This window comes from Crotalus tigris, unplaced genomic scaffold (assembly GCF_016545835.1).
Source record: "Crotalus tigris isolate CLP2741 ecotype Arizona unplaced genomic scaffold, ASM1654583v1 scf7180000018163.1057043, whole genome shotgun sequence".
NCBI lineage: Eukaryota > Metazoa > Chordata > Lepidosauria > Squamata > Viperidae > Crotalus > Crotalus tigris.
In genome coordinates, this window is record NW_024096856.1 from 73,924 (window position 1) to 99,101 (window position 25,178).

General features: G+C 42.6%; 1 protein-coding gene across 2 annotated transcripts in view; it reads left to right on the plus strand.

Annotated features, from left to right (window-relative positions):
* Window positions 1-25,178, plus strand: part of LOC120310304 (zinc finger MYND domain-containing protein 11-like) — a 103,314-nt gene that overhangs the window by 30,914 nt on the left and 47,222 nt on the right. For both annotated transcript variants that reach the window (XM_039348583.1, XM_039348586.1), the window contains exons 3-4: window positions 7,371-7,530; window positions 23,076-23,237. In XM_039348583.1, coding sequence (XP_039204517.1) covers window positions 7,371-7,530; window positions 23,076-23,237 — 322 coding nt within the window. The remainder of the gene's footprint in view (window positions 1-7,370; window positions 7,531-23,075; window positions 23,238-25,178) is intronic.

Genomic DNA, 25,178 nt, shown 5'->3' on the forward strand with positions numbered 1-25,178 from the left:
CTCTCCAAACGATGTGACGGGTTGGAACAAAAGTCTGGAAGAATCAAATCTTGAGATCTATGGAACCAGGTATTGACTTTCGGAATGAAAATCTAAGGACCACTCTGTCATCCAGAAACATACACAGGTCACGTCTGACTGAGAGCGCGGCCAATTCCGAAATACGTCTTACCGACGTGATAGCTACCAGAAAGGCAAACTTCAGAGAAAGGAAATAAAGTGAGCAAGACCTGATGGGTTCGAACGGTGACTCCATGAGAGCCTGCAACACTCTTGGTAAGTCCCAGGATGGATAGCGATGTACCGCAGGGGGCTTAGCATTGATTGCCCCCTTTAGAAAGGCGGCAACTGCGAAGTGGTGTGATAACGGGACTAGATTGTCACACGTGAGGACTGTTGGTACTATATGAGAGACCTTTATTTAAACCCTGCAAAAGGTAGTTTAATATGTCAGGAATGGTGACCGCCAACGGTCTAAGATTTTGTGTAGTACACCACATGCAGAAATTCTTCCACGTGGCATTGTAGATCCTATTGGTCGAGGGCCGCCTTGAGGCTTGGATTATAGAAATCACCCCAGACAAATAGGACTATCTGGTTAAACTCTCCTGCTCAGGTGCCAAGCGGCTAGTTAAAGCCACTGGGGTCTGGGTGGAGAAGTCTCCCCTGACTGAGGGATATGCAGCCCAGTGGAATCTTCCACGGTGGGGAGAGTGACAAATCCACGAGGTCGGCAAACCACGGTCGCCTTGGCCAGTGTGGGATAATTAAGATAACCTCCGCCTGTTCTTGAAGAAGCTTGCGGATGGTCGCTGGGATCAGGGGAAGAGGAGGAAATGCATAAAGGAGTCCCCTGGACCACCTGCTGCGGAGGGCATCTGTCCCCTCCGCCCCCAATGACGGGAACCTTGTGAATTACCTGGGCAGTTGGGAGTTTGCCGGTGAGGCAAACAGGTCCACTTGAGGTTGTCTGAATCTGGCTGAGATTTCCCTGAACAGGGTCAGGTCCAGACGCCACTCCAAGTGGTTGACCGTAAACCTGCTCAGTGAGTCGGCTTGACGATTCGCTTCCCCAGATATGTGTTCCACACTGATAGACTTCAGGTTGGACTCTGCCCACAGGGCCTCCAACATGAGAGACCATGACTGGGTTCCTCCCTACCTGTTGACGTGGGCCTTGGCAGCTACGTTGTCCGTCATTATCAGGACATGTTTTCCCACCACTAGGGCAGAGAATTGATGAAGTGCCAGATGGACTACCCTGAGTTCTAGCCAATTTATATTGTGTGATAAGTCCGACTGGGATCATTGTCCCTGTGCCATATGATTCTGTAGGTGGACGCCCCAGTCGAACAGACTGGCGTCCGTAGTCAAGATTAGCCTGGGAGGCTCCTTGAAGAGGGACCCCTTGTCTATTGCTGACGACATCCACCACATAAGGGATACCAGTGTGTGGTGCGGAACTCTCACCTTCCTTGAGGAAGCGCTCTCCTTCCGTCTCTGGAATGGAAGAAGGAACCACTGGAGAGTTCTGGAATGTAGTCTGGCCCATGGAACAATTCCCAGACAGGAGACCATCTTTCTGAACAGCTAAGACAGCTGAACCAGAGGAACTACCTTCTCCCTCCGGATTCTGTGGACAAGTGCCCTGATGCTGTCCTTGCGCTCCTGTGAGAGGTAAACTGTACAAAGATTTGAGTCCATTAATGCTCCTAGGTGGAGGATTCGATTGGAAGAAGTTGTGTGACTCTTCTTGAAATTCATGGAGAATCCATGCTTCTGAAGAGTATCGATTGTGCGTTGAAGGTCTGATTGGGCAGAACGGAAAGAGCTGGATTGGATAATTATATCGTCCAGATAACATTGTACGCACACCAGCATCATTCTGAGGTGGGCCGCTAAAACTGCCAATATTTTTGTGAATACCCGAGGAGCCGAAGACAGGCCAAAGGGTAGGGCCCTGTACTGAATGCCAGTGCGTGTAACAGAATCGGAGGAATCTGCGGTGTCGTGGGAGGATGGGAATGTGGAGGTGCACCTCTTTAGATCTATGGAGGAGAGGAAATCCCCTTTTCTGATGCTGGCCAGAATGGATTTGAGGGACTACATTTTGAACCTTCGGTAGGTTAGGAAGTAATTTAGTCCCTTTAAATCCAATATGGCCCTCCATCTTCCCGAAGCCTTGGGAACCACGAACAGAATGGAATAGAACCCTGTTCCTTTCTGTCTCAAAGGCACTGGTTCTATTGCCTGTATTTCTAGCAATCGGATATCGCCGTGGATACCAACTCGACCTTGCTTGTGTTTCTCGATGTGGGACACTGTATGAAACGATCTAGAGGAATGGATAGAAATTCTAGGGCGAGACCATACTTTATGGTCTCCCTTACCCAAGAGTCGCTGGTGGTGACCTCCCAAATGTCACTGAACAGTGCTAAGTGACCGCCTATAGGAGGGTCTGCCTTGGCGTCACTTGGACTTCCTGTAATGTTGACATCGACCCCCGGCCCCTCTGAAGGGACATTTGGACTGGAATTGGCCCTTGCTTCTAGGATTCTGGTGGTCCTACTGTCAATCCTGTCTTGGGGAAAAGGATCGAGAACCTCTGGGACATTCCCAGGACTGCCCAGCCCGAAAGGGCTGCCTCCACTCCCAGAAACCTCCAGCCCGAAAGGCCTGCTTGCAGAATTCCTGTTGTGGCCTTCTATCCGATCTCTTAGAGGGGTGCGCAAGAACCTTGCACTTATCTTTCCCTTCTATAAAGTACAGTTCTAGAATAGGGCCGAAGAGGTGTGTGCCACTGTACTTGTCTGTGGATAGGCACCACTTGGATTTTAAGTCAGCCCTCCACTGTTTTAACCACAGTAGCCTTTGGGTTGAAACAGTGGCTACAATGGACCTGGTGGAGTACCTGGTAGAATGGAGAGATGTGTCTGCCATATATTCTGACGTAGCAACTAATTTTCCCAACGTCTGGTGTGCACGCACCTGGTCAGGAGAAATCAAGGCCTGCAATTTGCGGAGCCACATTATGAATGCTCTTGCAAAGAAGGATGAAGACATTGCCGCTCTGATCGCCCATGCTGAGGCCTGGTGAGCTCTGTGGAGAGAAAACTCAAACCTCTTGTCCTCCGCCTTTAGGGCTTCCGCCATATCACCCGGGATTGTGGATGTGGAGAACAATGAGAGAGGAGTATCCACAGTAGGCACATCTAGAAGGGAAGCAAATGAAGATGACACACTATACAGTTTCTTTTCCTTACTATTGGGAAAAGGCAGAGTGGCCAATGAGGACCACTGTTTCTCCACCGTGGTGCGGAATACGCTCGGGCAAGGGATTTGTTTCTCCTCTATTACTTTCTCTGCAAACAAGGGATTATATTCTTGTGCCCTGGAAGTAGATGGTTTAGGTTCCTGTTCAGTAGCCAATTTGGCCATAGTACAGGCCTTCATAAGTAATGACCTGAACAGGGAAGGATCAAAGAGACCCGAAGTTGAGCTCGGATCCAGTGTCGCTTCCTCATCCCTCTGACATAGGCATGTCAGCCATCTCCAGGTCCATAGACTCCTCCTCGCCTAACTGAGAGGAGGTCTCAGAGTTACCAGAACCAATTAACTGGTCACGTCCTGTTTGAGATAAAGGTATTGACAGAGGTAGTGGTACCTGAGGGAGCCCTTGACCCATAGAGGAGGCCATGAATTGGCCAAAGCATGGTGCATGAATGCCTGGAATTGCTGTGACCATAAGCCATATTGATCTGCAGGCTGAACTCCAGCTGCAGCGGGAGTGTATGTAACCTCAGGAGCTTGCTGCATGATGGAAGAAGAAGAAGGAGGAGGAAGAGAAGGGGGACGAGGAGGGGGACCAACCTGTTCAGTTTCCCCCTGAGGAGACCATGCCCTAGGGCATCATGAGAAGGCGCGAATTGCGGCTCGAATGGTGATTGTTCCAGTGAAGCGGGGAGAACCACTTCAGCCTCACTGGACATGAGCCGTTGCACTCTGGCAAACTCTCTCTCCAGTGCCTGATGTCTCCTCAAGGCCTCTCGCTCGGCAGCTTTGGAGGGCTCCTTGGTGAAAATATGCTTTGTCTTTGCCTTTTTCTTTCCCCCCACTTCCAAATCAGAAGATCTGCGCTTTTTTTGTGCGTGGGGAACATCAGAGCCCTGCGATGTCTGAGCAGTTGCACTGTCTGCCATCGCACACTGGATATTCCGGATAAGATATGTCCAGGAATGGGGGAAATAACACACAAATCTGATTATCAGAGAGGGAAACTACCCACGCCCTGATGAACCACGATGACAAACAGCCAGACAGTTCACTAGAACTGGCTGTCTAGGCCCTGCAGGCACAGCGCCGCAAGCTAACAGTAACAGGTGGACTCTAAATTAATTCCCCCTCCAAGGGTATACAGAAACAATAGTATTATGATGTATGGATGTGTACATGAAATGCAAGATGGCAGCTACACCCTCATTTACTGTTATCTTCCTGAATAGGAGAGAAAACGTGCCAAAGAATGCCGGAGAATCCCCCATAAAAGCCTGTCTCAGCAGGCCAAATATCCAGATTAGGCCCAGTAAAGTTAGAATGGCCCATGAGGAGCTTCAAAATGGCGACCACGCCTGCTTTGTAAAAACAAAATGGCGGCCAAGAGCCTCTTCGACTCTCAATATGGTGACGCCTCAGGGAGAGCACCCTCAATCTACTTAGTCCCTTCGGACTGAAAGGTATATGAGAGAACCGGTTCACAAATCAAATTCTCTCCTTCTCTAATGAATGCCAGATAACTTGTGTTTCAGGTGCGCAGCCTCTGCTGCGATCCGGATCGTTCATGCTGGCAAATGCCTCATGACCATGAGGTTTGAAAAATGAGGCCCTCCAGTTGAATCACGCTCCCGGTAATCCCCGGTGACAAGAGCCTCCGTTTCAGCGCTGAACAGCTGATAGAAGGCTAAAAACCTTTTGGCAATCCAGCGCGGTAGAAAAGTGGCCCGCAATGGGCCTGCAAGCCCCTTAGGGACCCAAAAGGCACCTAAGCTGCCCTTGGCTCCCTTAAATAAATTAAGTTTAGCTTTAACAATTTTCCTTAAAAACAAAACCTAATAAATCACACCAAAATTACTGTTAATAAACAAAAATAACTAATTTAGGTAGTCTAACTGAGGAGCCAAGCAAAATTGCGTCCTACTGAGCTGAGACTAAGACAAAACTGGGAAAGTCACCGCCCAAAGGAGGCGTGGCTGAAGTTCTGTCTTAGTCTCTTCTGAGCAGGAAGGCTAAAATTACCCACTGGTGGATGCTACATTCATCATGCTGGAGAAAAAATATTCTATATTGGAACTGATTCTAGGTGCAGTTGATTTCTCCAGGACTAGACATCTGACAGAGAGTCTCTTCGATCCAGATAGAGCTATATTTTAACTGTGTAGGTCCATAGAGATATTTCATTATCTGAGAAGAGTTTGAGTGTATTAGTTATAAAGAAGTGGATTGTATCATTAGAGTACTATGCTGGTCAAAGCCTCAAAGGAGGGACATGTCATTGGATCTAGGCAGTAGTGAATAGTTCTCTGAAAAGGAATTGTTCTATCTATCTTGAAAAAGTGAGGATTTGTCTTTTCCTTAAGAGGCCATCACTGAATTCAATGACATGTTGAGAGGGTGGTAAGAAGAAGAGGAAGAAGAAGATGAAGAAAACATCACTGATGATCCTTGTGGATGATATCTAACAGGCACATGACATGGGTAGCGGATCCATCTTGGTCTCTTCTTTTTCATTCCATCAATCATAGTATTTTCTGGAGTTTAGGGAATTGGGAGTGGGAGGCACTTTCTTATGGTGATTCTTCTCCTTCCAGAGCTGGCTCCAGTTAGTATCTGGGTAGGGGGAGAAATCCAGCCTGTCTCCATTCTAATTTAACTTACATGAATCTATTGGATGAGGTCATTTATCAGCATAAGGTTAAGTACTTTATATTTCTGCAAGAGGTTCCTTAAGTGATGCTGTCAAAATGTTTTCCTAGTGTCTGGAAACTATGAAGTATGGATGGGCTTCAACTCACTTCAACAAGTCCATTTCTGATTCTGGATGGAGTTGCAGTCCCTCAGTCAGAATTAGTACACAGTTTATCACCAAATGACTACTTGTGGAGCCATCTGCCCCTACTTATTTCCATACATCCCACCTGATACAGCAGGTTGAATACACTCAAGTCCATTCCATGAAACTATCATTTTTATGGGATTGAGGAAGTATGCCTTCTCTGAGAGGTCCTTAGTGCTCTGTAAGCTTGGTTGTTATCATCTCTCTCGTAGCTCCTGTGGTATGCATCAGCATTCCCTGGGTTTTGAAGAACCTAGCACTATTAGCCCTTAGATTTGAAGACCTGGCTTCCTCAGCATTGGAGTCAGACTGCTAATGGAATATAACATATATGAGGATTCTGATTGTGAACTGATTTTTGAGGGCTTTGAATGCATTGTAATAGTTTTTAATGATATTCTGTGTTTTCATTTTATAAGCCACCTACAATTACAAGGTCGAGATTTTCAGGTTATAAAATAAATACGAGAGGCTAGAAGAAATTGGTGCACAATAAGAAACTGGAATGAACAGAGATTCTCAGTCCTTGCAGAGGAGGCTTAATAGAGGAGAGTAAAACATGGCAGTTTTTAAAACAACAGCAGAATAGAAAACGTGTATAGATCTGTTCCATATTATTAGATTTAGTTGCTGGCTTACTTCGGTCCTGCCAATTAAGCATCATCATATAGTGGCTCCTAGGAAGTAGACAATTTCTGCTTTTGTATTGATCTTTGGAACAGCTCTTGTCTACTTTGGAGCAAATTTTAGAAACTAATTTTATTTCACAGACCTTGGGATAGGAGGTATCAAATGGGCGCTTTTTAGTTGGAGAAAGGTTGATGTAGAAAAATGACATGTTGTTTCCTCAGACAAGTGCTGGGTTTTCATATCTCAGAGGTTGAGTCTTGTTACCCTCCTCTTTAATATCTAAATGAAACTGCTTGGTGAGGTCATCCAACAGCAAGGCTATGACATCATCATAGCAAGATGGCGCAGACCTGGGTATTGCAGCATTGCCTTTCCCTAAGAAGATTGGCTTATCTCATTATATCAGGGAAGATGGCATTTAATATCTTTTAATGTTTTGCACTGAATATATACAAGATCAGCTACAAAAGGTTATTTAAAACTCAACTGAATAAAAAAGAGAGAATAAATAGAAAAGTGAAAAGAACCATATTATGCAATTTTGAAATTGTTAAACTCAGAACACAAAAAAATATCCAGATACTAATGATAATGATAATTTTGTAAGCATTTGTTTCTGTTTTCTTTGTAGATATATGTCCCGGGTTCACGGTATGCATCCCAATAAGACCACACATCAGCTTAGTTTAGCATTGAAGGATGGCCTTGTTGTCAAAACCTTCACCGTGGGATGCAAAGGTTCAAAAGCTGGTATTGAGCAAGAAGGATACTGGCTGCCCGGGGATGAGATTGTAAGTATATTTTCTGCAAGTCTTTCCATCACCATTTGCTGGAGTGTTGACTTGAAATTCTTAGTAGCAGCTTATGTGTAGTCTTAGAAAAGCTTTATGAGGTAAAACGAGATAAAAAATTGGTTTCGTAATTATCTCATGTAGTTGTAGCATTTTGTTTCAGAGTACAGAATGCTTAAGATTGAAGGTAATTATTGTCTGCATAAAGTTTCAAAGGTGAATTAAGTGTATTTTTAAAAATGCAGCCTAATGAATATAGATATTTATAAACATACATTTTTAGACATAGATTAATTTCAAGGCGTAGCAATTAAGGTGTTCATCAAAAAGATGCAGTCCAAAACAGTTTATGAAAAAAATTATTTGGCATTCCAGTTGAGAAAGTTCAGCACCCAGATTTTGTCATATGTGTTAAGTCCTCGAATCAATGGCGAAAGAAGAGCACACATTCTGTAGGTAACAACAGCTTTATTCTTCTTCAGCTCACTCCGACACAACTCAGAGGCTCGCAGACCTCTCTGCCTCTAAATAGAATCCCTGGGCAAAAAGATAACATGAGATGGCGTGCTTTTGCCCTTGCGCATGTGCTCAGGCTAGCGCCACTCATTGCAACATCCCGAGCCTGTTTTTGCAGGCTCAGGACACAACACCCCTTCCCCTCGGATGAAACTTAATCAACTATATAGATAGGTATACGCGACCTCACAAAAGGACGTGGTGTGCTATTCCTTATGAAACTGCACAAACTGTTGCAGCTACTTAATAGCCACTCTACAACATGGTACCGTGCTATCATTTTGGAATTAATTTCCCAATTCCAGGTTTTTTTCCAACAGCAGGCACCATTCTTATCTCCCTTGGGTTGACAACAACCTTACAAAGTCTTCCAGGTGTTTGGGAGATCTTCTAGCCCTCTGTGACCTCCTCAGATTTTGAGAACACCATTGACCTTCATGTGTAGTTGTTGCAGTGGAGCTTCCCCCTCTTTGTTGCCCTGGTGGTCCCTGTGACCTAGGTTCTGTTGCCTGGTCTGCTTGCTTGCCCACCGGGCTCGACAGACCAGGACTTTGCTCCAAACTGTACCTGGTTGATCTGCCTAAGTGTAGGCTATCGGGACCCTCTACATCCCACCCAGTATTTTGTGATTCTGTGGTATTCTCCAAGTCCACAATGGACCTATCATGGGAACGCATCCCTTCACTCCCAAGCCCAGTAACTGGGTTGTTTGGGTCTCTGCAGTGCCCCAGTACTCTGTTGCCCCCCCATTCAGTGCCGGAGGTACCAGAATCAGGATTTGCCTCTCTGACTACCTCCTTGTATACTGACTTCCTTTTGGAAGCAATTGCAGCATTGGGCCAGCTTGTTTGTTTGGATGCCAGTTCTCTGGTGTTAGTTGGGTTGTTTGGATGCTCCCGGTTATTCTCCCTGTCTGGAGTGCTGTATTGGGGTTGTAAATAGTGAGTATGCCCCCTGAGTGACTCCCTGGCTGGTGTAAGTACTGGTGCATGTATTATTCCTTGTTCCCCTGAATTCCTGTTAGGGACACTTGCGGAACCTTGGGATAGGCCTTTCTCCGCCTCTCCATTTGTCCCTGATTGCTGACAGCACCCTGCCCTTTGCACACAATGGTCCCCCTCCCCCCCGGAGAAAACCCAGGAGTTGAAGAGGGAGAGTCCAGTCTCGTACGCAGCTGATCAATATGCCACCGAAGGACACGACTGTCGTCCAGGGAAACCTCGTAGGACAAGGGACCAGTGACCTTGCAGACCACAGCCGGGACCCACAGGTGACCGGGTCCATAGTTCCGGGTCCATACCGGGATACCCACTTGCAAACACCTTGGTGCCCTTGGTTGCAAAACCCGAGACGCCACCCTGTCCGGATGCAGCCTGTCAAGTTGGGTGATCAGTCTGCGCCCCCAGCAAAGTTCTACCGGGCTCTTCCCAGTGGAAGTAGAAGGTGTGGTGCGGCAAGCAAGAAGAAAATCTGCCAACCTGTGGTGCCAGTCACCGTAAGTCAGTTTCTTGAGAGCATCCTTGGTGATGCGAACCATCCGTTCAGCCATCCCGTTGGTGGAAGGGTGGAAGGGCGCTGAAGTCGCATGACAAATCATGTTGGCCTGCAGAAAAGCCTGGAACTCGGAAGAAGTGAATTGAGGACCATTATCTGAAACCAGAACATCTGGAAGGCCATGTGCAGCAAAAATTCCTTTTAGTACCTGAATGGTCTTGGCAGTAGTAGTGGAGGAAACAGGAACAACCTCTAGCCACTTTGAATGGCTATCAACAAGGACCAAGAAGAATTGACCCTGAAAGGGCCCAGCATAATCTACATGCACTCTAGACCAAGGTGATTGTGTTTCCTCCCACCTATGTACAGGGGCCTGAGGCATTTCTGGCTGTGAATGCTGGCACAAGTGGCATCCGTGCACCTGGGCCTCTATATCCTTATCTAACCCCAGCCACCATAAATGGCTGCACGCGAGCGCTTTCATCCTGACAATGCCAGGATGGTCCTCATGGAGAGAGGCCAAGACTCTATGTCTCAATGAGGTAGGAATAACTACTCTGCTGCCCCACAACAGGCAACCCTGAAAAGTGGATAACTCATACTTCTTGAGCCAGAAGCTTTGGAACTCAGCACCTGGGCATCTCTCAGGCCATCCAGAAAAAACCCATGACAGCACACGTGTAACCTCGTCCTGGCTCCGGCTCCAGATATCACCACACAAACACCACGCGGAACAATGCTTTAATATACTTCTTACACAGGCTGCGCAAAGTTAGCACTAGGGATCAGTTCTCCCAGATGTGTTTATATACAATTTATTGTTGCCCCACCTTTCCCACAGCCACACCAACGCCCATGCGGCACCTCCCATATTTCTTACCCCACCCCATTCTCTTATAACTGGCCAATAAATCCTGAAGCTTCCGGACGACGCCTCCAATCAGCTGTAGTGCAGGTGCTTGATCGGCTTCGGCTCCGTGGCCATGCATGTGCAGTCAGTGTATTAGGCTGTCAGAATCCTCTGCGCATGCGTGGCTTTGCCCTACATTGTTCTAGGCACCAACTGCGCATGCTCGGCAATTGGACTGCGCATGCTCATCATTATCAGTTGGATGTCGGGCCTCACAGATCGCCGTCGTCAATGCAGGAAGCTTGCTGGCCATTAGGTGAGTATCCGCAGCGTCTGGAGCAGGTATATAGGAACACCCTCCTCTAAGGCCCGACAACACGAGCAAGCATTAGATCTGTGGCTGATTCTGCAGCCACATCCCTGGTATTTAGGGGAGATTCAGGAAGTGCCTGAATGGAGAAAATATTGATGGCAGGAGCAGGGTCTACTTCTACCAGCTTCAGAGGTAATCTACTTAGGCCATCAGCGTGGCCCATTTCCTTACCAGGTTTGTGAATCAATGAATAATCATAGGCTGACAAAAAAATAGACCATCTCAGCATCCTGGGAGAGATAATATGGGGAGTTTGTTTGTTAGTGGTAAACAACCCCAGCAGAGGCTTATGATCAGTGTAGACCATGAAATGTCAGCCGTATAAAAAATCATGGAATTTTTTAACTCCAGCTACAATGGCCAAGGCTTCCCTGTCTATTTGGGCATAATTACGCTCAGCAGAGGATAAAGTTCTGGAGTAATATGCAACAGGATCCTGAGTTCCATCAGCCCTCAGATGGCTAAGTATGGCCCCCACCTCATAAGGGGATGCATCACAAGCGATGTAAACAGGTAGATTTTCATTGAAATGTGCAAGCACATCATTGGATGTAAACAAGGCCTTGACCTCATTGAAGCTCTTTTAATGTACTTGGGACCATTGCCAGACTGCCTGCTTGTCTAAAAGCCTATGAAGTGGTTCTGCTACATCAGCCTTGTTGAGTAGAAAAGCGTTGTAAAAATTCAAAAGACCTAAGAATGCTTGCAACTCTCCTTTAGACTTAGGCCTAGGAGCCTGCTGTATGGCTTTTAGTTTAGATTCAGCAGGGGAATACCCCTGGCATCTATTCTGAATCCCAGAAAATCTGTAGAAGTGACTCCTATCTTACATTTCTCTTTTTTGAATTTTAGTCCAGTTCTTCCGAACCGAAGCAAAACAGCCCTCAATCTCTCAGCTAAATTCTGAATAGATTCTCCAGCAATAAGGACATCATCAAAATAGGGGTAAACTCCAGGAATACCCCTTAGTGTGTTCTCCATGACACTTTGGAATATGCCAGGAGCTACATTTACCCCGAATTATAGTCTCTTGACTTTGAATGCACCTCTATGAGTTACAATAGTCTGTGCTTCAGCAGCAGCTTCATCAACAGGTAACTGTTGATATGCCTGTGCCAGATCTAGTTTTGCAAAAATGCGGCCCCATTTGAGGGAAGCCAAAATGTGGCTGGTACAGGTAGAGGATACGCATGCTGTTGCAATGCCTTGTTTAATGTGCATTTGTAGTCTGCACAGATGCATATGTCCCCATTAGCCTTGAGAGGCATAACTATGGGGGTTTCCCATGGACTAGAATCTACAGGTTCTAAAATACCTTGCTGGGTCAATTTATCCAGTTCTGCATCAATTTTCCCTTTAAGTGCAAAAGGTACTCTCCTTGCTTTAACCCTAATGGGTGTGATATCAGCGTCAAGCTTCAATGAAACAGGAGGCCCTTTGTAAAATCCAAGTTGTGGACTAAATACATCTGCAAATTCCTCGCAGACCTCTGCTAGGCCCAACGTTTGCAAATTGTGCAGCCCTGTAACTTGGATTCCCAAGGCCTCCAACCAATCGAGTCCAATAAGACTCGTTCGTTCACCCCCAACAACCAATACATCCAGTGGACCTTCAAAACCTTGTGCTGTACTGTAAGGGTGGCCTCCCCCTTTAAACACACCTTGGAATTTTGAAAGTCTGTTAAGATTATATTGGATGGCCTCAGTTTGGCTGGAACCCACTGCTGTTACAAATCTTCCTAAATGTATGAATGGAAATGATTGAAAGAGCAGACCCAGTATCCAGCTCCATGACCAAGGGGACTCCTTGCAACCTCACCCTCAGTGACAGTTTCTTTTTAAGTGGTTTGTGTATGCCTGTTCTACAAATACTTCTGCGTGATGCACAGAAACCAACCCTGTTTTGGCTGGGGACCCTGGTACCTTTCAGATGCAATTTATCTTGGGGTTGTGCCTTCTGGTGACCCAGGCAAACAGCTGGTATGTGGTCTTGCCTGCCACACGCTCTACAGATTGCAGAATGGAACCTGCAGTTGGCCCTCTTGTGGCGACCACCGCCTCCGAAGCATTTGGACGCAGCTGGAACTTTGTCTTTGCCTTCCTTCTGTTTTCCTTCTTTGAATGGGTAAAGATGATCCACCTCATCTTCAGGATCTTCCTCCAAGCCTTCTTGGACTCCCTCATGGTGCACGGATGCTGCTTCTGGATTGTTCCTGATGGGCCGCATATTCTTGACCGCCCCGCCTGCTGCCTCCTCCGCTGTAACCTCTCTCAAGGCATCTTGGAATGATATATCTTCCTTTGCAAAGAGTCTCTGTTGCAAGTCTCTGTTCCTTAACCTACATACAAAACGGTCTCTCAGCCTTTCTTCTAAATCTTTAAAGTCGCAGGGCTTGGCTGCTCTTCGCAAGGCTGCAATGAACTCTTTGGCTGATTCACCTGCTCTTAGATCCCTCTGTTCAAATGTGTGCCTCCACGCAATGACAGACAACTTGGGCTGAAAATGTTCCTTCAATAACTTCTTTAAGTCTGTATACATGACAGACTCTAGAAGAGCACGGGTTGCCAAGTTTTCTGCAATTTCAAATGCATCTTGACCACAGACACACAGCAAAGTCACGGCCTTCAAGCCATCTTTTCTAACTTGATTCACTCTAAAGTAATAAGACTCCCATTTTTCTGGGTGAGTAACGTCGAATTCGGACAACTGCCCTATCTTCGCCATCCTTGCTTCTACTTCTAGAAAGGGGTCTATCAGCCAGCTTACCTCCAGCGACGCTGTACTGGCAGGCCAGATGCTGAGTTTAACGCCATCTTCTTTTCTCAAGGACTCCTTGGGTAAGTCTTACAAGTCTTCTTTTTTCAGCTTGCAAGCCATCCTACCTTCGTCGCCAGTGTTAAGTTCTCGAGTCAATGGCGAAAGAAGAGCACACATTCTGTAGGTAACAACAGCTTTATTCTTTTTCAGCTCACTCCGACACAACTCAGAGGCTCGCAGGCCTCTCTGCCTCTAAATAGAATCCCCGGGCAAAAATGTAACATGAGATGGCGTGCTTTCACGCCTTGCGCATGCACTCAGGCTGGCGCCACTCAGTGTGGTCCCGGGCAGCTTGCAACAGCCCGGGACCATTGCAACATCCCGAGCCTGTTTTTGCAGGCTCAGGACACAACACTATGCATTCTGTTACTTGTTTCAGAAATAAGTGGAAGAGGAACACTTTCACCACAATATAAACTAAGTATTGTTACTTTAATCCACAACAACCGTGTTTCAATATGATAACTTGAAAGCACTTAATTTTGAAAACCTTGGAAAGTTATTTTTCTTTGCAAAACGTTCCAGGAATGGTATCAGGGAAACTTCTAAATAGCCCAAGTTTAGAAAGCTTTGTTTGTAGGGCTAGACTAGGATGACTAATTTTATTTTCATATAAATTTGAAAAATTAGCATGGGCTAAGATATACTGTTAAATTAAAAGATCTTTAAGCTGTCCTTCAGTTGATTTAGAAAAGCCACAAATACTAGCTAGGGCTTGCCTCTTCCACAGCAAATCCTCATAAGCAAACTTATGACATTGATTATAGATATAATGTTTTAATTGTTAGTTATTCTGAATAACTTAGAAATGCATTATTAACTGTGAATCAGTTTGGGTAATATATAGTAGAAAGACATCAACTGTGACTTTATTTTTTTTTTAAATTTCCCCCCAATATTGCTATAGTTTCATTTGGTATAGCAGTACATTCATAATTATTATGAAATCTTATTTTATTAATAGAATGTCTGATTCAAAAATTTAGCTTTTTTAACTTTCTTTTTAATTAAATTTGGTCATGTAAGCATGAAATCCTAAATTTAGGATGTAAATTTCTTTATAAATCAGTTGCCTTGAGAGATGGATAACTCAAGCATATACAGGAAAAAAAAATATTGTTTCTATTCAGTTTTTAAAGGGATTTTTGGATCTTACATGTTAAATTAAGAGGAGAAGCGGCACTTTATAAGTGCTATTTTTAATACATAAGGTAGAAAATTTTAGTAGAGATGTTCTTCACCTAATTTAAATATCCTTAGGTATAGTATTTTGCCAGATAAAGCTGTTGAGTACAACTACAAACTTTAGATTTAAAAGTAACAAACTGAAATACTAGATTTAGCAATACCATATATGATAGCAGGTATACTGCATGTAATCAGAGTTGTGTATATTTTCTACCACATGCAGTTAGTCAGAATTCTTCACATAGAAAAGCTGACATATTAATCAAGTGAATATTCATGTGTTAGCTCAGATTGTATACTTAATGTACTATAACTAGTCCCCCCAAAGGCCAGTAAGTGTTATATGGCTTGGAAATGTAGTTGTCCCTTTACTAATGTAAATCTTAACTGAGTTGTCTTTTGTTTTCAACAGTTTCATTATGCATGAAAAAATGATTTAATGATTCTCATTTCCAGTTTCTGCAGCCAGTTTAATTTTTGCATTGCATAAATTGTAAAATATGCACAACTCTATTCTTAATTAATGAGGGCTTGAATATTTTTTTCAAAAAAAATTCCATGAGAATATGAGAAAGTTTCTCTTCTCATTTACATTTAAATATTATATGCTAAGGTTTCTATTTATTAAAGGTACAGTCCTAATAATATATATCTTGCATCCCTTGGGTTCATATAATTAAATTGTTTAGAAATGAAAAATGTTACATAGATGCAACATATTGTGCATAACTTCTGTAATGGATTGATTTGCAAGTTTTTTAGTTTAGCAAAGCTTAGTTTTGTATGATTGGAACCTCTTCTAAACATTTGCCTGCTCTCGTCCCTTTACCAAAAATAACATTAAATTTTTGATCATCATTTCCGTCATTATTTGTTTCAGAATTTTTATTTGTCCAAATCGCTTTGTTGCTGACCTTTAAGCATTATCAACTCTTCTTATAATCACAGGATATATTTTAATTAATATTAGATAGCTTTCCAATGCCCATGAACTAAGTTTAAGAAAAGATTAATGATTTACTTACTCTGTAATCATAAATATATTAAGTGCAATCCAGTTGCTGGCATGTATGAAAACACACCCAAGCTAATGGAATTTAAAAATAGAAATAAAATGTAAGAGTAGTCTTGCAGAATTTGAGGAAGCCCTAAATTCAAATAGGTTTGGCTTTATAACCAACATTCCTGATCTGTGATGGAAAACTACTTGGCCTTCTTAAATTTGATGATGTTCCCTGTCATAATTGCAAACTTTAAGCAAGGTTGAAAATACCTTCCAGACAAGATAGCATGGTTAGAAAGATAGGTTCATTTGAAGGTGGGTACGTTTGTTATATTTCGATTATTTTTTATGATACCAGAATACTACAGATACCAGAATATCAGAACTTCGTAATTGTCAGTCTTCTTTTTAATAAAGAATTAATTTATTGTGAAAATAAAATGACTTCTATTTCCTTTAGAGCTGGATTATTTTTTATAATGGCAGTATAATTTTTGTTTCTCTGTGTCTTCTAGTAAACGATTCTGCAAAATCTTCACTCTTGCACATAAAATTGATTTTCTAATTTTCATAAAAGTATATATTTTGGAATTGCTTAAAAGTAGTTCCATAAATAATGGTAGTTATATTTTAAGAGAGGGGATTCATGAGAAAAGGTTTTATATACAAACTGTGGAAACAATTAGGTCCCTGATCAAAAGCAAAGCACTTCTTGGATTTTTTGTGGCACATTATGATATATAAGCATGTCTGTCTTCACAGGGGCTATTAACTGGGAATGCTAATCCTTCTGCTTTTTTCCCCTTTGTGTATGTTTTCCTAATTAAGTTAAGTGCTTTTAGAAAACATTTTGAGGGGGATAAAAGTCCATAAGAGATTATCTGGGGGAAATTTGATTAGTTAGGATACTCTCAGTAATAGATGTTTTCCCTTCAGTTTATGTTCCTCACATAGGTTCCAATACCTAGACCAGGGGTAGGCAACCCAAAACACTCAAAGAGCCACTTGAACCCGTTTCCCACCAAAAACAAAACACCGGGAGCCGCAAAACCCTTTTGATATCTAAAATGAAGATAACACTGCATATATCCTTTTTTATCTTTATTATAGGTGTGTGTGTGTGTGTGTGTGAGAGAGAGAGAGAGAGTGTTTGTGTATGTGTGTGTGTGTATACACACACACACACACATACACACACACACACACGTTAAAAATAAAAGTAAAAATATGACTCTTGGGAATATCCATACTATTAAAACAATGATCACCGAGAGAATGCTTTAAGAGAATAAAATTACATACACACACAGGTAAAAAAAGTATATATGCAGTGTTATCTTCATTTTAGATGTCAAAAGGGTCTCTCTCTCTCTCTCTCCCTCCCTCCCTCTCTGCCCTTGGTCTGCCACTCCTCTTCCCCCACTCTCTTTCTTTCTCTCTCTTTCCTCTCTCTCTTTCCCCCTCCCTCTCTCTTTCTCTCTCTCTCTCTTTCTCCCCCCCCCATCTGCTGCTCACCTGGCAAGCTTCAAGTTGTTCTCCAACAATCTCAGGGGTAGGCAACCTCGTGTCTTTTATGACTCATGGACTTCAACTCCCAGAATTCCCGAGTCAGCCTAGCTGGGCTAGCTAGCTCTCTCCTGCCCTTCCTGCTTCCTGCAGAGACGCAGCAAAGGGAGGAGCTCCGCCCAGGACGCTTTTCAGCTCCTCGGAGAACAATGTGAGTGCACTCTCTTTTACACACACACACACACACACAGAGAGAGAGAGAGAGAGAGAGAGAGAGAGAGAGAGAGAGAGATTGAAGCAGGGAAGCGCAATTGCCTCTCTCTGTCTCTGTCTTTCTCTGAAAAGGCAGAGGAGGCTGGGAGCCACAGGGGAAGGCTCAAAGAGCCATATGCGGCTCCGGAGCCGCAGGTTGCCGACCTGTGACCTAGACCATATTTTTTTGTTTTGGTTTATTTTGTTTTCTTTATTTTGAAAGGCTTACAGCATGCAGCCTTTTTCTTGGACAACTGTAAAAATGAAGGTGAACAACTTGTGCACTATGTAGTCTTAAATGTGTTCTGTCACATTTTTCTTTTTTGTTGGTGTTGTACATTAAGATAGATTAGATGTTGCTTTTCTAGTCTTCAAATAGTGGAATTAATAATGCTTATCAGCCGTGTTGTAACTGGTACTTGAAATCAGCCTGCTTTTTGCAGCACCTTGGTTAAAATACTATTTTCCCCCCTCCTTCCTGGAGAGCTGGAAATGGTCACTCACATGTTTTGCTGCAAGATATAAAGTTGCAATGCTTTTCCTTTTTTTTTTTTTTTTTTTGGTCAGTTACTTTGGGAGGATATGATGACATCTCGTGGAAGACTTTGCAAATACAGAAAAAGATATATTTGTACTCTGAGAATTTTTATGTTTATCATAATTAGAATAGTGGCTGCCAGATGTTAGTTATATAAATGTCCTGTCTCATCTGAGGAAATTATGTGGCAGATAACTTTGTACATCTCCGGTTCTGCAAAGGTTCCAATATTTGTCCAAAGTTTACACCAGCCTTTAAAAACAAAGATTTATGGTTTTATTTTTTTTTCCAAAACTGAAAACAGAATTTGTATGAATTGGGTAGGGGAAAAACCTTTCCATGAACACTAAAATTTATTTTCCTCTGTGATTTTATTTCCAAATTTCTGTTTTCTCAGTTATATTTAATTTTTTTAAAAACAATACCTTAATTACTTACTTTAATCAAAGAAGAGGTTACACTAGAAATATAACTCTGCCCAATTCATAAGCAAATGTTACTAACCACAGTGAAGCAAGATGACCTAGTTTGTATTGTAATTTCATAGCATAAGCTTCACTGTTTTATACTTGAGATGTGACTTTAGAGTTGACTTCACAATCAGTTAATATCCATTCAGCCTAATGGACATGGTCAGCTTTAGTACATCAGGCAGATGTACAGCAGAGTTTGCATCTATCTATCAGAAATAATCAGATCCGGTTTATGAAAATTTGGAGTTATTATTTTTTTAATAAATCCTATATATCAGTTATAGGAAAAAATATGACCAAACATCTAAATACACACAAAAAACCTCTCACAATAAATAAATCATTAAACTTAAAGAGAAAAGTAATAAATGTGCTTGGAGTTACACATGCTAAGATGCAGCGCAGCAAGAAGACATAAATATCAGCTATTAGTTATACCATATTAATGATTTCACAGTGGACAATTTCAACTTTTTGCTTTTTTATTTAATTAACTAATCCTCATATGAAAATCCCATTGAAATTAACTGGAGCGGCAAAATATCTAGTAATAGTAATAGTAGTAAAGTTGGAAGGGACCTTGGAGGTCATCTAGTCCAACCCCCTGCTCAGGCAGGAAACCCTACACCATTTTGGACAAATGGCTGTCCAGTCTCTTCTTAAAAACTTCCAGTGTTGGAGCATTTACTGCTTCTGGAGGCAGGCTGTTCCACTGATTAATTGTTCTCACTGTCAGGAAGTTTCTCCTTAGTTCTAGGTTGCTTCTCTTCTTGATTAGTTTCCACCTGTAGTTCCCTTTCATTTCAGTTGGTTTAATATAAAAGATTTGTCATGGAATTATGCCAAAATCTTTTATTTCATAATTGCGTCTTTTCCGTGAATGTGGTTTTTTTCTCTAGATAATAAATTTTCATAAAGAAGAAGAAAGGAGCACAAAATGAGAGAGTTAATTAAAATTAATATTCTGGTAGTCTTTGGTAAATAATGCAACCAATAATTTAAAACACTCGTGTTGTCTTTTTTCTGAAATGAACTTTGACTAAAAAGTTTAAGTTCTATAAATTGAATGTATCTTGTTACGGATTAATTGATGAACAGAAGTCAGCAAGAAAAGGAAGATGAAATATAAAAGACCAGCTTACAAATTATGAGTTCTATGTAACTATTACATCATCAAACTCATTATCAAACTTAATATTTTTGTATGTCTATACACTATATCAAAGTACATATAGATGTGGAAGTAGTGAGCATTCATATACAACATATCTCTATAGGAATGGAAACTACATTCTTTCAAAGGATGAACTAAAAAATTGAATATCAAATATCATGAATTGACACCTCCAAATGGGTTTAGTGATTTTAAAAACAACATATTTCAATATAAAAAATTTTTAGGAAGGGTTTTATTTTAACAAACATGGTAGTTTACTTATCCCAAAAATGTGAGAATCTGGCATTCATAATCATTTAAATATGTCCCCTGATATACCTCAGAATTGTTTGGGTTTGTGATGGATGATGTCCTCTGCATTTAAAGACATTTTTTCAGTACAATACCAATGAAAATTATAATATGCATTGTGTCTCTGGAGACTCCCACCTATAGGTCTCAGTTACAATGGAACTGGAAAAAGCTTGAAAAAGTTTTTGATCACTTTAGATAGATTGGACTCAGATTGATTATAAATAGGGGATGGAGCTATTTTGCCTAATGGAAGATCTCCCAATTCATCTAAAGAAAATGCACCAATAACCCACACATGATTACAAATGCATATAAATACCTGTGAATAAACATTGATTCCGAGGTGCTATTTTTCACAGAGCAGGTTTTGACATTCTTTACATGTATCTTATGATTTCTATAGTTATTTTTAAGCTTAAAGAATCAAAATTAGTTCAGAACTTTTTTTTTGCCATACAAGGCAGTGCAAAGCATGAGAAGGCCTCAAGTGTTCCATAAAACTGCTGATATGTTGATTGTTAATAATTTTATCTTCCCAAAGAACCATTTTTATTGATTTTGTAGTTACATTAGGCTGCTTGGCCTACAGTAGAAAAGTGCCTCTAGTACAGTGTTTCTTAAGCACACTGGCTGGGAAATTGTGGGAGTTGAAGTCCATACATCTTAAATGTGTGGACTTAGCCAAAGTTGTGAAACATGACCCTAAAACTTTTATTTCATTCTTCTTTGTAACATATAACTCTTAGATACTGTCCATTAAGTAGAGTTGGTTTTTAGGTGAGATTTCATTCAGCATGGTTTCAACTTTAAGTAATGCACATTATTTATATGTGGACAGTAAAAGCTAAATATATGTGAGCATTAACTATTGAAGAGTATTAGAATTAATTCTACTCTTTAGAAACATCGATACTAACAAATGTGCTCATTTAGCTGGATTATGCCCATTATGAGGAAAATTAGGAAATCAGTGAGATGGAAAGAGGCAGTTTTTATTTTTCTCCCCTGCATTGTTATGAGAAATCGTATTTTTAGGCTTCATTTACACAGCTGAAACATTTGAAGGACCACAACCTTGAGCAAGACTGAAGTTAGGTCAAAATCCAATATTTGGATTCATTGAAATCACTGAAATTGCAAAAGGTATGTTTTGAAATCAAAATCATGCTTGAACTTGCCTTATTTTAAAGCTGATTTGTGTTTTGTTCTGCTCTGTTTGTATCTTCCTGCAAGTTTGCAAACTTTTAACTTGTCAGCGTTCAACTTGTATCATTTAATTTGCAGCAGTGTTCTGTTCTTGCAAAAACCCTTGCTTTGGCCTGGTGCAGTTTCCCATAACCTCATGTCTGTATTAAAACTATAATTTGCAGAATATTCAACCATCATCACTCTGAAAGGTTGGGAGTTCTGCAGACTATAAGATCAATACAGCTGCAGAGCTCTGGAGGTTGGAAAAGCTGTGTAATGGGTCAATTTTGATATATTTCTCTGTTCTGTTCTAAATTCTCATGCAGGTCAGCAAATTTTAATGAAGAAATAAGAACATATACACAATTCAATCAGAGCAAAACCAAATGACAAAGTACTTTTGGGTGATCTGGAAGTAGAAGGGAGAAAGGGCAGCCTTTAGATTCCTAGCCTCCAGCTAAAACTGGCCATTAAGTACAATTGACATCACAAGTGATGCTGGACATTTTCCTGCTTATGTGACCCTTATGTAGAATGGAATCTTGTGTGAATTCTGAGGAACAGAAGACGGACTTTTCTTTTATATGTGTTCAGCATACCTTTGCAGATGATACAGCACTTTGCAAGTGCTTATAGAAATAAATAGAGTGGAGGAATCATGGGGGTTCAGAGAGAGGAAAAGGGACAAATAATAAAATGTGCACTGCTTTGGACTTTGTCATATTACTGTGACCTCAGCAGCTCTTGCCACCTTTTTAAAGCTTTCTTCTGTCTAGTCAGAGAATGTCCACTGTAGAATGAACTTATAAACCAATGCATTCAGGAGAAGCATCACAGCTGCCGTGACAAATTGGTGTGTGGAATAGCAGTGACAACTTCTGTGTGCTTCCCACTCAAAAAACAAAAGAATCCTCTAGGAAAAGGGGTACCGGTTTCCAAAACTGCATCTGATGACCACCTGATGAAGTTCCCTGTGTTCCTTAGAATTCCACGTCTGGAGGGTGATTTTGCCTTTTCAGGAGAAAAAAAAAAGTTAGACTTGGGAGAGGACCGCTAGAATAGCAAATGGTTGAATACAGGTAGTCCTTGACTTACAGCAGTTCATTTAGTGACCGTTCGAAGTTACAAAGGCATTGAAAAAAGTGATTTATGACTGTTTTTCACACTTACAACCATTGCAGTATTCCCGTGGTCATGTGATCAAAATTCTTGGCCACTGGCAACTGACTCACATTTATGACGGTTGCAGTGTTCTGGGGTCATGTGATCACCTTTTGTCATCTTCTGACAAGCAAAATCAATGGGGAAGCCAAGTTCACTTAGCAACTGTGTTATTAACTAAACAACTGCAGCGATTCACTTAACAACTGTGGCAAGAAAGGTTGTAAAATGGACAAAACTTACTTAACAAATGTTTCACTTAACAACAGAAATTTTGGGCTCAATTGTGGTCGTAAGTAGAGGACTACCTGTATCACAATTTATTTGCCTAAAGCAGAGGAAGGAGTTCCATTGCCTTCATTTAATAATGTAAAGATAATTGGGGCTTCATTGAAATTCAAAATTTATCTTGAAAAGAAACCATTTTTGGGAACATGACACAAGAGTGTTCAAGCTGTTAATCAGACACACTCATTCCATGATTTTAAGCCTCGGCATTGATTAGAAACTAAAAGCAAAGCACTTTCAGATACCAATTATCAAGCTTATAAGCGGAATTTCAAAACAAAACAAAAGGTATAATCCATGAAAGAGGTGCCATATTTTAAAATGCCTAACCATTGCTAGACTTCAAGAAATGTGCTTTTTTAAAAAATTCATGGCTGTTTCAGATATTGACAGACTGTTCTATCAAATTATTTTGTATTTTTTGTAGGACTGGGAGACAGAAACTCATGACTGGTATTGTTTTGAATGCCATAAGCCTGGAGAGGTGTTGACATGTGACCTGTGTTTTCGGGTGTATCATTCCAAGTGTTTATCTGATGAGTTCAGGCTTAGAGACAGCAGTAGCCACTGGCAATGCCCAGTTTGCAGGGTGAGTACCTCTGAGCTTTCATGTTTTGAATAGAGGCTTGGTATTTGTTATTTATAAGAGATTTCTGGTGAGGAGAAACATCCAGCTTTGCCTACTGTAAGGACAGTCCCCATGTTCAATGTAGAAGCAGACATCTGGGTGTGTCTGGGCAAAATTAGTGAAATAAAAACATGCTTCCCATAATCCTTGCTGTTGAGTCCTCGGTTAATGGCAATGACGGCGCAAGACATTCTGTGGTTTCAGGAACTCTTTATTGGTCTTCAGTAGCCCCGTTACAACTCTGAGCAGAACAAACCTCTCAGCCTCTCTTAAAGATGATCTCCGGGCCAAAAAGCAACATTTAGGCGCGCGAGCGCTGCGCCAGCCAGTCTGGTCCCAGGCAGCTTGCAACTGCCCGGGACCATTGCAACGTCCCGAGCCTGCCTTTGCAGGCTCAGGACACAACACCCCTTCCCCCCCTGGCTATGACTACATGAATAATTACACGCGACCTCAACACGAGCGTGGTGTGTCCACCCTTGCTCAATGGTACCATGCTATTGTTCTGGAGATTAATTCCTCAGTGTCCCCTTTTCCGGTTTCCACAGAAACACCCTCTTACTGTTTCTGCTTGGCCAGCAGAGTTATAAAATCTTCAAGATATTTGGGAAACCTCTTATCGCTCTGTGATCTTTGTAGGCTCTTATAATTCCCAGGTACACCTTGTCCAGAGGAGGCTATAGGTTCACCCCCTTTCTCAGACCCTGGTGGCCCCCATGGACCATGCCCCGTTGCCTGGCCTGCTTACTTGACCACCGGGTTCGTCAGACCAGGACTTTGTTCTCTCCCTAACCTGGTTGACCTGCCTAGTTGCAGGCGTTCTGGCCCCTCTAGAAGGCTGCCACTGTTGGGCAACTCTGAAGAGCCTCTCAAGCCCACACTGGACCTAGCATGAGGCTGCCTTCCTCCACTCCCCAGTTCCATAGTAGGACTGTCTGTAATTTCAGTACTATTGCCCCCTCCGTTGAATGAGAGGGTTCAGGATCTGGATTTGGCCCTTCTATCACTTCCCTGTGGAAGTGTCCTTTTCTGGGGACGGTGGCGATGTTGGGCCAATTGCGTTGATTGTGTGCCAGCTCTCTTGCAATGTTTGGGTTATTAGGATGCTCCCGGTTATTCTCCCTGACTGGAGTGCTGAAAGGTGTAAGTGTGTAATGATTATGCCCCCGGGGTGACTCCCTGGCTGGAGTATGCACTGTAGCATGTGTGCTAGCTGGTTCCCCTGAATTCCTGTTTGGAACACTCGCGGAATCTTGTGATAGGCCGTCTGTGGCCTCTCTGTTGGTGCCTGGCTGCTGCCAACACCCTTCCCTTTGCCCATAGGGGTCCCCCTCGCCCCTGGAAAAGAACCAGGAGTCTCTGAAGGTAAGTCCAGTCTTGTACGCAGCTGGTCGATATGCCGTCGCAGGATACGACCGTCATCCAAGGAGACCTCGTAGGACAAAGGACCTGTAACCTTGCAAACTAGAGCAGGAACCCACAAGTGACCTGGCCCGTAATTACGGGTCCATACTGGGGCACCCACTTGCAATTGCCTCGGTGCCCTGGGTTGTGTACCCCTAGGAGGCAGTCTGTCCAGGTGTAACTGGTCAAGTTTAGTAGTCAGTTTGCGCCCCCAGCGAACTTCAGCTGGGCTTCTCCCCGTAGAAGTGGAAGGTGTAGTGCGGTAAGCAAGGAGAAAATCAGCCAATCTGTGATGCCAGTCCGCATAGGTCAGTTTCTTTAAAGCATCCTTGGTGATGCGGACCATCCGTTCAGCCATCCCATTGGTGGAAGGGTGGAAGGGCGCAGAGGTGGCGTGACAAATCATGTTGGCCTGTAAGAAAGCTTGGAATTCGGAAGAAGTGAATTGAGGGCCATTGTCACACACCAAAACATCCGGAAGCCCATGTGCAGCAAAAC